Below are 13,827 nucleotides of genomic sequence, written 5' to 3'. Positions count from 1 at the left end.
AACTTACTCATTCTCTGTTCAAAGCCTTTGTGAGAGGTACCCAGTCACGCAAAGGTGGTTCCTACTTGCTGTAGCTATCTTTCTAATCAATAGCCATTATCATTAGTGGTCTCTATTACATGTGCCTTAATCATTAGGACAGCATCAGTTAATAGATGTTCCATGCTCTAATAAAGACTGAAGGAGGGCCACCTGTCTAGCTCAGGGGGTGAAGCATCTGCCTTCGGCTCAGGTCATCATCGCAGGGTCCTGGGATTAAGCCCCACATGGGCCTCCCTGCTCAGCGGGAAGCCTGCTTCTCCCTCTGCCTCTGTCTGCTTCTCCCCCTGCTTGTATGCTCTCTTTGTCTCAAATAAATAAAGAAAATCTTTAAAAAATATAAAGACTGAAAGATTAATCCAATCTTAAACTCAAGTATAAAGGGACCTAATTGACATTAATTTCTTACTGAGATAATTTAGGTGAAAATTTACTTAAGAATGGTACACTGTGTATTAGTTCCTAATAACAGAGATTCAGTTATAAATTGTATGTTGCAGTGGGGCCAGAAAATAAAACCAGCAGCTAAGACACAGCTTCTTTGATATCAGTAATTGGATCTGATCTTAAAAACTATAGCGGAGTCCTGCAAATTCACAGGGAGCACCTACCAAGTCCTCCAAGTGCCACCTTCAGTGTTGTGCTGAGTCAGCAAGTATGTGGAGGATTTTAAAAAGTCTAAATGGACATTTACATTTTAGGGTTGAATTCTGAGAAACCAGAGACTTACAGATAAACAACCAAAGCCACACCCTTTCTTTCTAGTAGCAGAGAGAAGACTGGCTTTTCCCAGCTCACCAGTTCCCACCTTGGGGGCCATAGATTGCTTCCATGGTGATACGCCATCCCTTCTCTTCCTCTGCCCAGCCCTCTACTATTTGGTTCTTACTCTCCTCCCCAGTTCAAAAATGGAAGGGTCTAGACCAAATCTGTCCTTTATCGAGGTTCTATATTGCATGCCTCCCTTGTGCTAGGGATTGTTCTAGGCAGATCAATGGATAGAATCTAAGATCTCCTAAAACCTTTGCATGGTGGGTAATGAGGGAGGAGTCCAGAGAGCAAATCACAAAAGAAAGATCCTTTCCAATCTTGAAGGTGTGAAAGAAGGCCTTTCTCTGGTTGTGCACCCACAGTCAGGAAGGCAGAGAAGCAGCGCACAGAACAGGGGAAATGGGCAGAGAGTGGGTGAGGTGGAGGCACGTGGTCAGAGTGGTCTGGAAAGACCTTGTTTAGACCCAACAATGAGAACAAGACCATGACAAGGACCTCGAGGAGAGTGTTCTAGACAGACTGTCTTGAATGCAGAGCTCTGGGGATGGGTCCGGTCTGGTGAGTCCAAGACACGGGGGAAAACCAGCGTTTTTTTTTGTTTGTTTGTTTGTTTGTTTTGTTTTGTTGTGGGTTTTTTGTTTGTTTGTTTTTTATTTATTTGACAGAGATCACAAGTAAGGAGGGAGGCAGGCAGAGGGAGAGGAAGGGAAGCAGGCTCCCTGCTGAGCAGAGAGCCCCATGTGGGGCTCGATCCCAGGACCCTGAGATCATGACCCGAGCTGAAGGCAGAGGCCTTAACCCACTGACCCACCCAGGCACCCTGGAAAACCAGCGTTTTTGACCCTGAACCCATGTGGGTGAGATTGGGAAGGGATGAGAACTGGAAGGCAGTTGGGAGCCAGGATGCAGAGAACTTTACAGACCATCATAAGTAGTTGATGATTTTAATGGCAGCAAGAAGCCCCTGGAAGATTTTCAGCCGTAGAGTGATTTCAGTGGATATGCTCTTTGCAAGGTCGCTTAGGTTGCAGAGAGAAGAACAGATGGAGTAGGGGGAGGTGAGGCGAGGGGCAAGGGCTGAAGCAGAGAGGCCAGATGGGGGGTGTTACAAAAATCCAAGATGTGGTCCTGGCTTGGACTGGGGCGTCAGCAGTGGAAACGGTGAGAGCGGGGCTTGGCACTCGTATGGAAGGTAGGTGCTTTACTAATGGATTGATGATGGGCGGTGCTAGAAAGCTGGGGATTAAGGAGGGCTATTTCAGTCCCGAGATTACTGTTTTCAAGACTTTATTCTATCTCCACTGCTGTCTTAGACAGTGAGGATTGACAAGGTGCACAAAACCAGATGCAATCCTTGCCTTCAGTCACATTTAAAATCTGGTGAAAAACAGTATTAAAAATAATCCTGTGGATGTCTGGGTGGCTCAATCCATGAAGCATCTGCCTTCAGGTCAGGTCATGATCTCAGGGTCCTGGGATCAAGCCCCAGGTCGGGCTCCCTGCTCAGCGGGGAGGCTGCTTCTCCCTCTCCCACTCCCCCTGCTCTTTCATGGTGCTCTCTCTCTCTCCCTCAAATGAATAAATAAAAATTCATTTAAAAAAAAAACCCTAACCCCACAAATAAACACCCACAAGCTCAGCAAAGAGCAATGCAGTAAAGCTGTGTCTTCATAAAATCACAGAGTGGGAGAGCTGGTGCAGCCAGGGTGTGTCCGGGGAGGCTAGGATGGGAAAGACAAGTAGCCTGCAAGGAGGCCAGAAGCAGCAGGTTTGGGGGGGGTGGGGTGCTTGTGCCTGGTGGGAGGAAGGGAGCATGGTATGGATGAGAAACGGACCCAAGGGGTAGGTCATGCGGTGTGGCTGCAGGACAAAGTGAGCAGGAGTGAGAAGAGGTGGGAAAGGGGGACACTGAGAAGGCTGTATGGACTTGCAGGCTGCGTGTAGGAGTTTGGCTTTTCTCCTAATGACCATGGAAACCTTTAAAGGAACCTGCCTAATTGCTCAGGTTTCCACTCCTTCTAAATGCCCCATTTTTCTCTGATTTAATTTGAAATGAGAAAATGGCAAAGCTGGCAAGTGACCTTCAGAAAACAACGAAACCGCTGGCATTTGAGGAACATGGTTAGAGAGACTCTTGAAGAATCGGCACGCACGATCATCTTCCCCTTGGGTGCAATTGAACGTTTCCGATGGCAGAGTCAGGAGTCCTGGTGTGGCGGCACTGTGGACGTTTGCTTTTGCAAATTTGTACCACCTCTGGCTGCCATCCCCTCGGCTCTTCTCTGGACGCTGGACTCTCCCCTCACCTCTCTGATGAGACCTTGAGGGTAGGGAGGAAGCTGCTGGTAAGCTCTGAACTCTGGGACCAGGCGAAGCCAGAGCTGGTGGGAGCAGCTGGGAGCAGCTGGGAGCCAGGACCAGTTGGGATGGAGCCCCCAAGGAGTCTGGTTTGGGTGACTGCATTGCTATCATAGCTGTGTGAGATGAGAACCATCTTATTGTGCTTATTACGTTCTATGGGTTAGGAATTTGGCAAAGTATTGTCTCTGTTCCTTGGGACATTTGGGACTAAGTGGGGACAGTTAAATGCTGAGACCCAACCCAGCTGGGAGTCTCCTGCACCCGTGTGTCTCTCTGCTGACTGCAGAGAGTGACTGAGGTGACTCAGGCCTTTGCAAAGATGACCCCAGAGCCATTCAGCGTCACTTCCACACAGGCTGTTGTCACAGAAGAGCTGCTGAGGCCTCCCGTTTCAAGGGGAAGGAAATTAGATGCCAGCTGTTCATGGGAGAACAGCCATGTCACCACCCAGGAGAGTTTGGGGAACGGACACCCTCCGGCGGCCACGTTTGGGAAATGCATCTCATCAGACCATCACAGCATCTCAAGGCTGGAAGAGGCCTCAAGTTCCCCCTCGGGCATTCTTGGAGCCCACCACCCTCCGTTTCTTCTGCAGTGGCTCGGCCCATGCTCAGCCCGCCTCTGCTGATGGGTGCTCCCAGCATGCTGTGCTCTGCCCACTGTTCCACCTCGAAGCTGCTTGGACCTGTACCACTGCCCGCTGACCCTGTGGTGCCTGCTGAAACCCTGGATCTCTTCCTACTTGCTCTGGACAGTCTCCCGGGGAGGCTGGTCCCTCTGCTTTACCACAGCTTGGCACAGATGTGAAGACCACCGGCCTGACTTGAGTCTTCCCTCTTCACGGTCTTGCCCCCCACTTTTATCCGCCCTTCTTCCACAGCCAGCCCTGCCCTGACCCTTCAGAGACTGCTTGGGTTGGTCCATGAGGTAGATACCCTGTTGGGTGCCTCTGCAGGCTTTCCTTCCCATTTTCCCACTGCGAGAGGTTTGCTTTCATCTGAGTGGTTTCCTTGAATGCATCATGGAGTGATCTGGAGAAACAAAAACCATTTGGAGTATTCAGGTTCGTTTTGCCAAGCATTCATTTAAGGATGGAAGTGCAACTCAAAGGAGACCTATGGGGACAGTTGGCAGGGGTTCTGGATGAGAGGCTGCCCGTCTCTGCCTGTGACCCCGCTGCGAGGCCTGGAGCAGTGGACCCATCTTGTGAGGGCAAACCAGCGGAAGAAGGGTGGGAGCCCTTGCTCTGTGGGGCACTCAGTGTCCTTCCCATGTAAGCCATTGACTTGAGGAGTGTTTAGAGAACACCCGGGTGCTCTTCTCAGTCCAAGGGAACAGCAGGGAATGTAAAAATTCCTTCATGGCACTGATACTCGGAAGGAGGAGACGGTTGAGGCTAACTCACATGGGACTGATGCATTCCACCCACTCCCAGGCTTGCTTTTCCCTTTCCCTGGACCCTTCTCTCTGTCCAGAGGCTGACTTGAATGGGAGGGCTCCCCTGTCCATTTTCAGCTGAACTCAGCCAATGGGGAGCCCCAGTTGGATACCAGAGGGTAGAGAAGAGAGAGGTCAGGCTCCCTCTGAACTAGGCTGGGCTTGGTAGGGAAGCCTTCCTCCTCAATAGCCACTGACCCAGCTCTCAGAAGGGTCTATTAATCCTCCTCTCAGATTCCTTAACCTCCAGCCTTCCTTGATATCCACACTCCTGTCGTTCAGCCCTCTGCGAACCTTCCTGTCCTGAGATAGCTCCCTCTGAGCTCTCAGGGGTGCAGGGACATCTCAGGCACTGGGAAGAGCCTGTGCAGGGGTCCTGAGATGGGTCTGGGTGTTCAAGGAACATCAGGAAAAGGGGTGTGAAGAGAACGGACATAATGCAAGGGAGGGAGGTGGGTGGTGAGGTCCATGAAGCAAAAAAGCAGAAGCCATTAGTACCTTGCAACCTCTGTGGGGCTTCAGTGCTCATGGGCACAGAGGGTCCCCTGCAGGGGTGTGAGCACAGGAACAGCAGGTGCTGACTGGGTGTTAAAGAATTGCCTGCCTGCTAGGTGGGAAGGGGGACCTACAGGGTCAGGTAGGAGCAGATATCCCACTCAGGAGGGGACTGCATGGACTGGACAGGAGAACATGGCATCCGTGGTAGCAGATGGAGGAGTAATTGAGTTCTGGATGTATCCTGAAGGTGGACTAGTGGGGCTGCTGACAGTGGTGGGCCTGAGAGAAGAGGAGTTCAGTATGACTCCAAGATGACTGGCCAAGGACCAGGAAGGATACGGTTGGTGTTGCTGATGCTGGGAAGGCATGGGAGAGGCAGGGCTAGAAGAAGGAGGTCAGGAGCTCAGTTTCATACATATGAAGCTTGAAGTCTGTGGGAGACTGTGTTTCCATAGCCCTGATGCATCCCATCTTCTTGGGTTCACTCCTTTGTGCAATCCCCTCCTTTTGCATCAGGACTGGCCCTGGGACCTGCTTGGACTCCTTAGATGCACAAGTCTGAGCCTTGGGAAAGCCTGGAACCTTCTGCTTTTGCACCCTTGAAGCCAGCTGCCATATAAGAAGGTGACTCTCCCCCAGACCACCCTGCGATGAAGGAGACTGGGCAACCCAATAGAGGGAGGCCCATGTGGAGAAGAATAGAACTGCCAGTCATGGGTGTGAGACCAGCACCAAATGCTCACCCCAAAAGTGAGACATTAGACTTATCCAAGCTGACACTGAGGGAAGTCAAAGAATCATCCAGCACACAGTATCAAGAAAAATAATAAATTGCTATTTCAGATCCAGAAAACCACAAGAGATTTAGTGCACACATTCTCAATGGGGAGTAGTTTTGCCCCCAGCAAGGTAATTGACAATGTCTTGTGACATTTTTGGTTGCCACAACTGGGATTTGCATCTAGTGGGTAGAGGCCACAGAAGCCACTAAACATCCTACAGCTCGAACTGAATGTCCAGGATGGCTCCCAGCAACAGAGAATTGTCTGCGTCAAAATGTCAGTGGTGGTGTGCCTGAGAAACACTTGCCTTCATACTTTTTAATATAGTACTGATAATTTTGGCTTTCTGAAAGGAAATGACAATCATATGGGTGGGAATATGTTTTTAAGGAGGAGATAAGTAAGAAGAATGACTCAGACTAGCTAAGGATTCTTCCAAGTTTGGTGTTATTTGCATTTTTCTCCTTTTTCCAAAATAATAGTATTTCTGCTACTATTATGTGGGCATAATAAGCTACTAATTCTCTTCTTTTCAGAGAGGCTTTCTGCCGCTCAGTAAGCTGCAACTTGTTTTTCTTTCTTTCTTTCTTTCTTTCTTTTTTCTTTCTTTGACAGAGATCACAAGTAGGCAGAGAGGCAGGCAGAGAAGGAGGGGGGAGCAGGCTTCCCACTGAGCAGAGAGCCCAATGCAGGGCTCGATCCCAGCACCCTGAGATCACTACCTGAGCCAAAGGCAGAGGCTTAACCCACTGAGCCACCCAGGTGCCCCCCTCATACTTCTGTTGGGGCTGAAGAATCTCCTCCATGGGGAAGCCCTGGGAACAGAGTGAGACAATACAACAGACAGCACAGAAGCCCTACTGACATAAAATATAGCATTTGCACACTGAATTGTCTGGGGAGTTTTGAGAGGTTTTGGATGAGGAAACAAGTGAGAAATATGACAAAGACTGAGGTAAATGGAACTAATATAATACTATTGTTACCAATGATAAAAATCTAGACGCAGGAATGTGGCTTAGGTTTCAGAACAGCCTTACAGAACTGGGTGTATTTAAGTGGATATCCTTGCCCTGGGGCAGAGGCCCAGCAGAGGCAGCTTCATTCTGCTTTCCCTGGAGAAGCCACAGAGAATATCAGCCTCTGTGGGGAGCTCACCCCCACTTGACAGAGACTAGGGGCTGAGGTGACCATATCTAGCTGAGGACTTGCAAATGTTCTCTGGTATAGAGTGGGGAAGGGAAGAGAGAGGTCTTGGATTTTATTAATGGATTTCCATTCATGGCAAGTAGGGAAAGATGCTCCAGCCTGCCTCCTTACCCTACTAGTACAGATTGTAACTCCTCCCTTGTCTGCTTTAGCTACTACCTGTGCTAATACAGTAGCTACCGGCCATGTGTGAGCTACTGACCTTAAATATTCAGTTTCTTAATCATACTGGCCACATTTTACTGCTCAGAAGACACTTGTGGCTAGAGGGTGCTGTACTGGACCATGTGGCTGTCGACCATTTGGACCCTCGGAGAGAAAGATCCAGTGGATGGTACTGCTCTGAGATTTTTGTATCTCATCTTTGTATCATCAGTGCCTATAGCCAGGCCTGACTCAGAGGCACACAGAGATGTTTGTGGAATTGACACAGGAAAGAAGACTCTTGTGATTATTGCTTTTCACACCTGCATGTCCTAAAGATCTTTCCTTTCCCAAATAGCAAGAAGTGACAGTGGAGCATGGGTATCTTGTTAAATGAAATAGATCAGTTGAAAAATATGCATTCTATAATCCTATTTTTAAAACTTGTTATGAATTTAAGAAGAAAGGTAAGATTAGGTAGTATGTTAATTTTCTAGATATGCAAAGGAAGATACGGTTGTTCTCAATGTCAAGTACTAAAAAAAGGCAATGTTAACAGTAAATAGACATGGTATTGAAATAAAAGGACAAATCACAGCTGATGGCCTCGTGGCTACTGCATGCAAACCATGAAATCTGTTTCCTAAGGAGTGTGTAAAGTAATGTTTTCTTCCCCCCAAAATGGCTCCCTTGCTAAGCTACAGAGAAGAATGTGGCCAGATGGCACAGTCTCATTTTTCTGTTATACCTCCTGACCCAGCAATATATGTTTTTTCCCACATCGCCTTAGAGAAATTACTTTTGTTCATTGCAGAAGTAATCTTTACCCTGGGAATGGACCCAGTGACTGTGACCACATCCCAGCACCGACTGTGATCATCCTCTTACAGCCTTACCTTCCTTCTCGTTTGCTAGTTGATGAGCTCACAGCTGCTCGACCAGAGTTCAGTCCATAAAATGAAGACATTCCATCCAACAGGACCAAATCTAAATTACCAAAATAAGAATGTTAAAGCATGAAGCTATGCCTTAAAAAGTAGCTAGGGCCATCTAACCCACACCAAAAATCATCCTTGTTTCAGAATAAAATCTTGAGATGCCACAGTAATTTCTCAAGAAAAAAAATCTTATCAATCATTACAAGAATACTAAAACAAACTGAAAAGGACAAATAAAATAGTACCAAAAGACCAGTTTATTTATCAGCTCCACTGTTTTAGTTCATGTTCAGTTGATGGAAGAAAAGAATATTTTTATTTATTTATTTATTTGACAGAGAGAGAGAGAGAGAGAGATAGATCACAAGTAGGCAGGGCAGCAGGCAGAGATAGAGGGGGAAGCAGGCTCCCCGCTGAGAAGAGAGCCCGATGCGGGGCTTGATCCCAGGACCCTGGGATCATGACCTGAGCTGAAGACAGGGGCTTAACTCACTGAGCCACCCAGGCTCCCCAGAAAGGAATATTTTTATCCAACTATTAAAGTGAATGAATATAAAGAGCTGAATATAATCGTCCAGAAAAAATAACAAAATAGTTTTAAACATGAGCATGATAATAATGATTTCTCTGTAATTACTTCGCTCATTGATTCTTACTCATTCTTAAATCATAATGGATTCTGGGCTTGGGTAAAATTCCACTGGGATGAATGAGTTCCTGCAGGGCGGATATTTGAAGAGATGGATGGAGCTTTTGTTATATTATTCCCTTCTTAATTTTTTTTTTCTATTGCTGTTTCTGTTTTTTAGACCCACTATGAGAACGGGGAGTATATCATCAGACAAGGTGCGAGAGGGGACACCTTCTTTATCATCAGCAAAGGAACGGTAAGCCCCTGCAGCATGAGGGTGGTACACAGTGGGGCAGGGGGCCTGGAGTGCATCAGTCACCCCCAGAGATGCACACGGTCTTGAAAGAGAAATATTTGACAATGGATCTCCCGAAAATGATGCCAAAGGAAGAAAAGCTGTAACTCTGAAGGCCAGAGAATAGCTTGTGTTCCGTAATTTAATAACCACAGCACTAGATGCTGTTGCTATGTCTGCATAAATGAGAAGACGTCCATAATTTCTATAATTCAACAAGAAAAAGACTAAGGTTGCTTTAAAATTCCTCAGCAGTAAAAGAAGAACCAAAATCCCCAAAAACTCCCTCTAGTGATTAGGAGCAGGAACATTGCTATCTTGAAACACCTGGGCTTTGAAATCAGTAGCCCAAGTGTGAATCTCACTAGGAAACTTACCAATCTCAGTGTCCCTAGCCAAGTTGCTTAGCACTCTGATGACAAAAAGATATAAATACACTGATGTTTTATTGTGTCTTGGTAAAGAAATATTGAGTGGGTACTGAGAAACTATTAGAAGCCTTAAATTATAAGGGAAGGGATAATTAGGGGCTGGACCCAGGGATAGGAATGAAAAATCATAATTTACCCACTTGTATTAGTTTTCAGTTATCAGTATTCTAAATCTTTTAACTTTTATTTAAAACTGAAATAATAAATTAAGTGAATTGGAAAACGGAGACTTGTGTAGATGAATACTCTGATACTCCAACAAATACCTTTCATTTCTTTCAACAGTGAAGTCACAGTTATTTTTGTGTTTAAATGTCCTTGCCCTATGACTAATGACTAGAACCTACTTTGCTTCACCATAAGACATGCTTAAAAGGAATTTGGGTGTACTAAGCCCAGGAAGCAATAGGAAAGGAAATGCCAGTGGAAGGGGATTTATATAGCAGTTTCATTTGTATAATTGTTACTTTGAAATATAAGTTTAGGGACACCTGGCTGGCTCTGTTGGTAGAGCATGTGACTCTTGATCTCAGTGTCCTGAATTGAAACCCCATGTTGGGTGTAGAGATAACTTAAAAGGTAAATAAATAAAAATGTTGAAGAGTTTTTGAAAATGTAAGTAAACTTCTTTCTTCTAACTTAACAGATATGACTGACTCTAGGACTTTATGGCTCCTACTAAAATAGGAAAGAAAGATGTACAGCACTGCAGTAGACAGGATAGGTGAAAGATTATAAATCTTACCAGATCACATTTTCAATAATCCTCTCTGGACTGATTTTGAATCACGAATGTGTCAATGTTTACACCAACGACTTGTCACAGTAAACTGAAGACAGCATTCTTAGTGCTTGTCTCATACCTTTTCTTTTGACTGATAGCAGAAAGCCTGAGACAGAGAGAAATGTCAGGTGCCAGCATCTTACAGACATCAAGAAATGACACGACTGACCACAGTTACACTTAAAACTGTATTTTGAATTTTCCAATGTTAGAGGCTAAGGAACCTTGACATTGTGTGGTTTATGTGTAAGGTGTTGGAGCTTTACCATTTGCTGTTTTATTTCTTAACATTTACTAATGGATCAGGGGAAATTGAAAATCCTCATGGTTATAAATGATTCAGGAGGTCACAGGGGAATTTATTTTTTGTCTCAACAATCTGGATTTATTTTTTCTTTATTACACTGCTAATCCTTTGCTATCATGGAATGATACATTTATCCGTTTAAGATGAATTTCTGACAGACTTTTGTGATTACACCATTACAGTAAATTTCAAGTACTACCTAAAGGAAGCTGCTATTTGTAACCAGTTTCAGTTGCAGACAGGTGCATTAGTGTGCTGCTTTATGAGTTTTGTAAGATGGGTAAATGGAAATAGTGAGGAAATGCACCACAGGAACCTGTTCCCTTGGCAGCATTTCAGAGGACCATGGGGATTCTGGGAAAAAACTAGTAAGAATATCTTAGACTCTTTTGATACAGTCAAGATTTTTTTTTTAAACTAGTCATAGATTTTTCTAAGGCTGGTTTTCATGTCCTACAACTTAGCTGCTATGATTTTTAATTACATGAATTATATGATAATTAATAGATGATATATTAGTATATCCTATTAATTCTGTTATGCATGTATTAGGATCAGTAAGTTAGGTCATAAGAAGCAGGAGATTAACACACTTAAATCCTGCGGGAAGAAGAGGAGAGAAAAGTAACAAGAGTGACTTTAAGTTAGCAGGCAGGTAAGTTGTGGAACTGGAATTTTCTGAATCTGTATGCTTTGCTATAGGTATACAGATGTAAACTTGTTTTCATATGCATTTTAAAACTTACAAAGAAAAACCCTGGAGAAGATGGTTTCCTTATGTCCATTGAACTGGCTTTTCCTTGGAACACGTTGTAAAACATGAAACAGAAGGCTAGAGTTACCAGTGGATGTCCCCAGTTCAAGACATTTATTGAAGCACAAAATTTTTTTTTTTTTAAGATTTTATTTATTTACTTGACAGAGATCACAAGCAGGCAGAGAGGCAGGCAGAGAGAGAGGAAGGGAAGCAGGCTCCCTGCTGGGCAGAGAGCTTTGCGGGGCTCAATCCCAGGACCCTGAGATCATGACCTGAGCCGAAGGCAGAGGCTTTAACCCTCTGAGCCACCGAGGCACCCCCACAAAACTGTTTTTATTCTCCCATGAAACACATCCACACAAAGAGGAAAACTCTGAAATACTTATTTTCCCCCATTAAATGTACACAAACTGATTTTTCTACAACTTGGGCACCATGCTTGCAGTGATACCTAAAAGACTCGAGTAGAAGCTGAGTTTGTTCTATGTATATATGTATAGTCCAGTTGCCTGGAGACTTGATGCTCCCTTCCCCCAGCAACGAACTATAAAACGTCCAAGAATTCACAACAGAGCAATGAAAAATATCTTTGAAAAAGCTGTAGCTGTGTTACATCCAAAAATGTACTCTCTCCATACATAAGTTAAACCAAAATTGAACAGAATTGGTACACAGAATTTCAGAGTTCCAATAATAATTCAAATGTATTTTGATTTTCTGATTCTATTCAACATACCTTGTATACTACCATTAGAAAAAAAAAATGTGATTCAAAAGTTCTTGTCCTTTAAATGCCATTTAAAAGGACGTGGCTTTTCTTAGAATTAACGTGTGTTTAAGCATGTTGGTTAAACAAGTTGGCTTAATATGATATTTGGTGTTGAATATGAAAATTATGGAAATTTTATTTGTATACGGATACATAAGAGTGAAACATGAGAAGCTCTTCCTTTTTTTAATTTTTATTTTTGTGTTCATTTTTAAGATTTTATTTTTTTATTTGACAGAGAGGGAGATCACAACTAGGTAGAGGCAGGTAAAGAGAGAGGGAGAAGCAGACTCCCTGCTGAGCAGAGAGCCTGATGTGGGACTCGATTCTAAGACCCTGAGATCATGACCTGAGCTGAAGGCAGAGGCTTAACCCACTGAGCCACCCAAGTGTACTTTTTAAAAATTTTTAAAAAGACTTTATTTATTTGACAGAGAGTGAGAACAAGCAGGGGGAGGGGCAGAGAAAGAGGAAGAAGCAGGCTCCCTACTGAGCAAGGAGACTGATGCAGGGCTTGATCCCAGGACCTCAGGACCATGACCCAAGCCAAAGGCAGATGCCCAGCTGACTGAGCCACTCAGGCACCCCAAAGCTCTTCTTTTGAGATCAAGAACAAGACAAAGATGCACATTATCACCATTTATGTTCAGTGTGGAATGAGACATCTCAAACATTGCATTAAGTCAAGAAAAATATATCTAGAAATGAAGAGATAGAACAGTAATTATATATGTAAATCTAAAAGAAACAGGGATGTCTGTAGAAGAATTAATTATATATAATAGGTAATATCTATAAATATATATAAAATGTATCCATGTAATGGGATAATATGCAAAGGTAGCAAGTGAGCTACAGTTATGTATATGAACATGGAAGAATTGGATAAATATCTAATATAACACTGATCAAAAGAAGCAAATTGCAGAAGAATATGTGTGCAATGCTGTTATTCTTACAAAGCTCAAAACCAGGCAAATACATGGTATTTATGCATGGAATGAGATGTGAGTGCGTGTAAGAAAATGCATTAAATTGCAAACATTGGAAAGGGGGTCATGAACATGGGATTCAGGACAGACATGTTGGGAAAGTGGGTTAGGACACATAGTGGAAAGAGACTGATTTACTCCTGTGTTGCACAGAAGGTTCAATTGTCAAATCAGACTCTTAGGAATCATAAATCCTGCCCACACTGAATTTAATTCATGACTCAAAGAATACAGGCAGGCTTCAAGTTCAAAAAGAGACATTCTTATACAGTACATGTCCCAAGTTACCAGATATAGTTCCTAAAGTGTCCTCATTCTGCATCAGGAGGCATTTTTGATGTGAGAATAACAGAGCCCATTTTTGAGTCATACATGCAGGACATTGTTTGTAAGGGGAACTGCTTTGTTCTGGGAATGCCTTGGTTATGTAATCTATTAGTCACAGAAGTAGGAAAATGATTACCTCACTAACCCTCATTCTCCAGGTGGGTTTTCTCCATAAATCTATAAATTCCAGACTCTTTTTTCCCCACACAATAAATATTGCTTTGTTTATAAAACCTGCTGAATGTGTACTAAAACATTTTCTTTTCTTTTTGAATTGTTTTTGATTAAACATGCACCCTAATCTTATTTATTGAAGACTTTGGTAAAAGATCAATGTTATACATCTTTTTAAAAA

General features: G+C 43.9%; 1 protein-coding gene across 2 annotated transcripts in view; it reads left to right on the top strand.

The window, feature by feature from the left end:
- PRKG1 (protein kinase cGMP-dependent 1) overlaps nt 1–13,827 on the top strand; it is a gene marked incomplete at its 5' end in the record, with an annotated part of 1,240,279 nt that overhangs the window by 1,007,620 nt on the left and 218,832 nt on the right. For both annotated transcript variants that reach the window (XM_080822909.1, XM_080822908.1), the window contains one exon: nt 8,989–9,066. In XM_080822909.1, the coding sequence (XP_080679035.1) occupies nt 8,989–9,066 (78 nt within the window). The remainder of the gene's footprint in view (nt 1–8,988; nt 9,067–13,827) is intronic.

The sequence above is a fragment of the Martes martes genome (assembly GCF_963455335.1).
Source record: "Martes martes genome assembly, chromosome: 14".
NCBI classification, from domain to species: domain Eukaryota; kingdom Metazoa; phylum Chordata; class Mammalia; order Carnivora; family Mustelidae; genus Martes; species Martes martes.
This window is presented reverse-complemented; position numbering and strand designations above follow the sequence as displayed.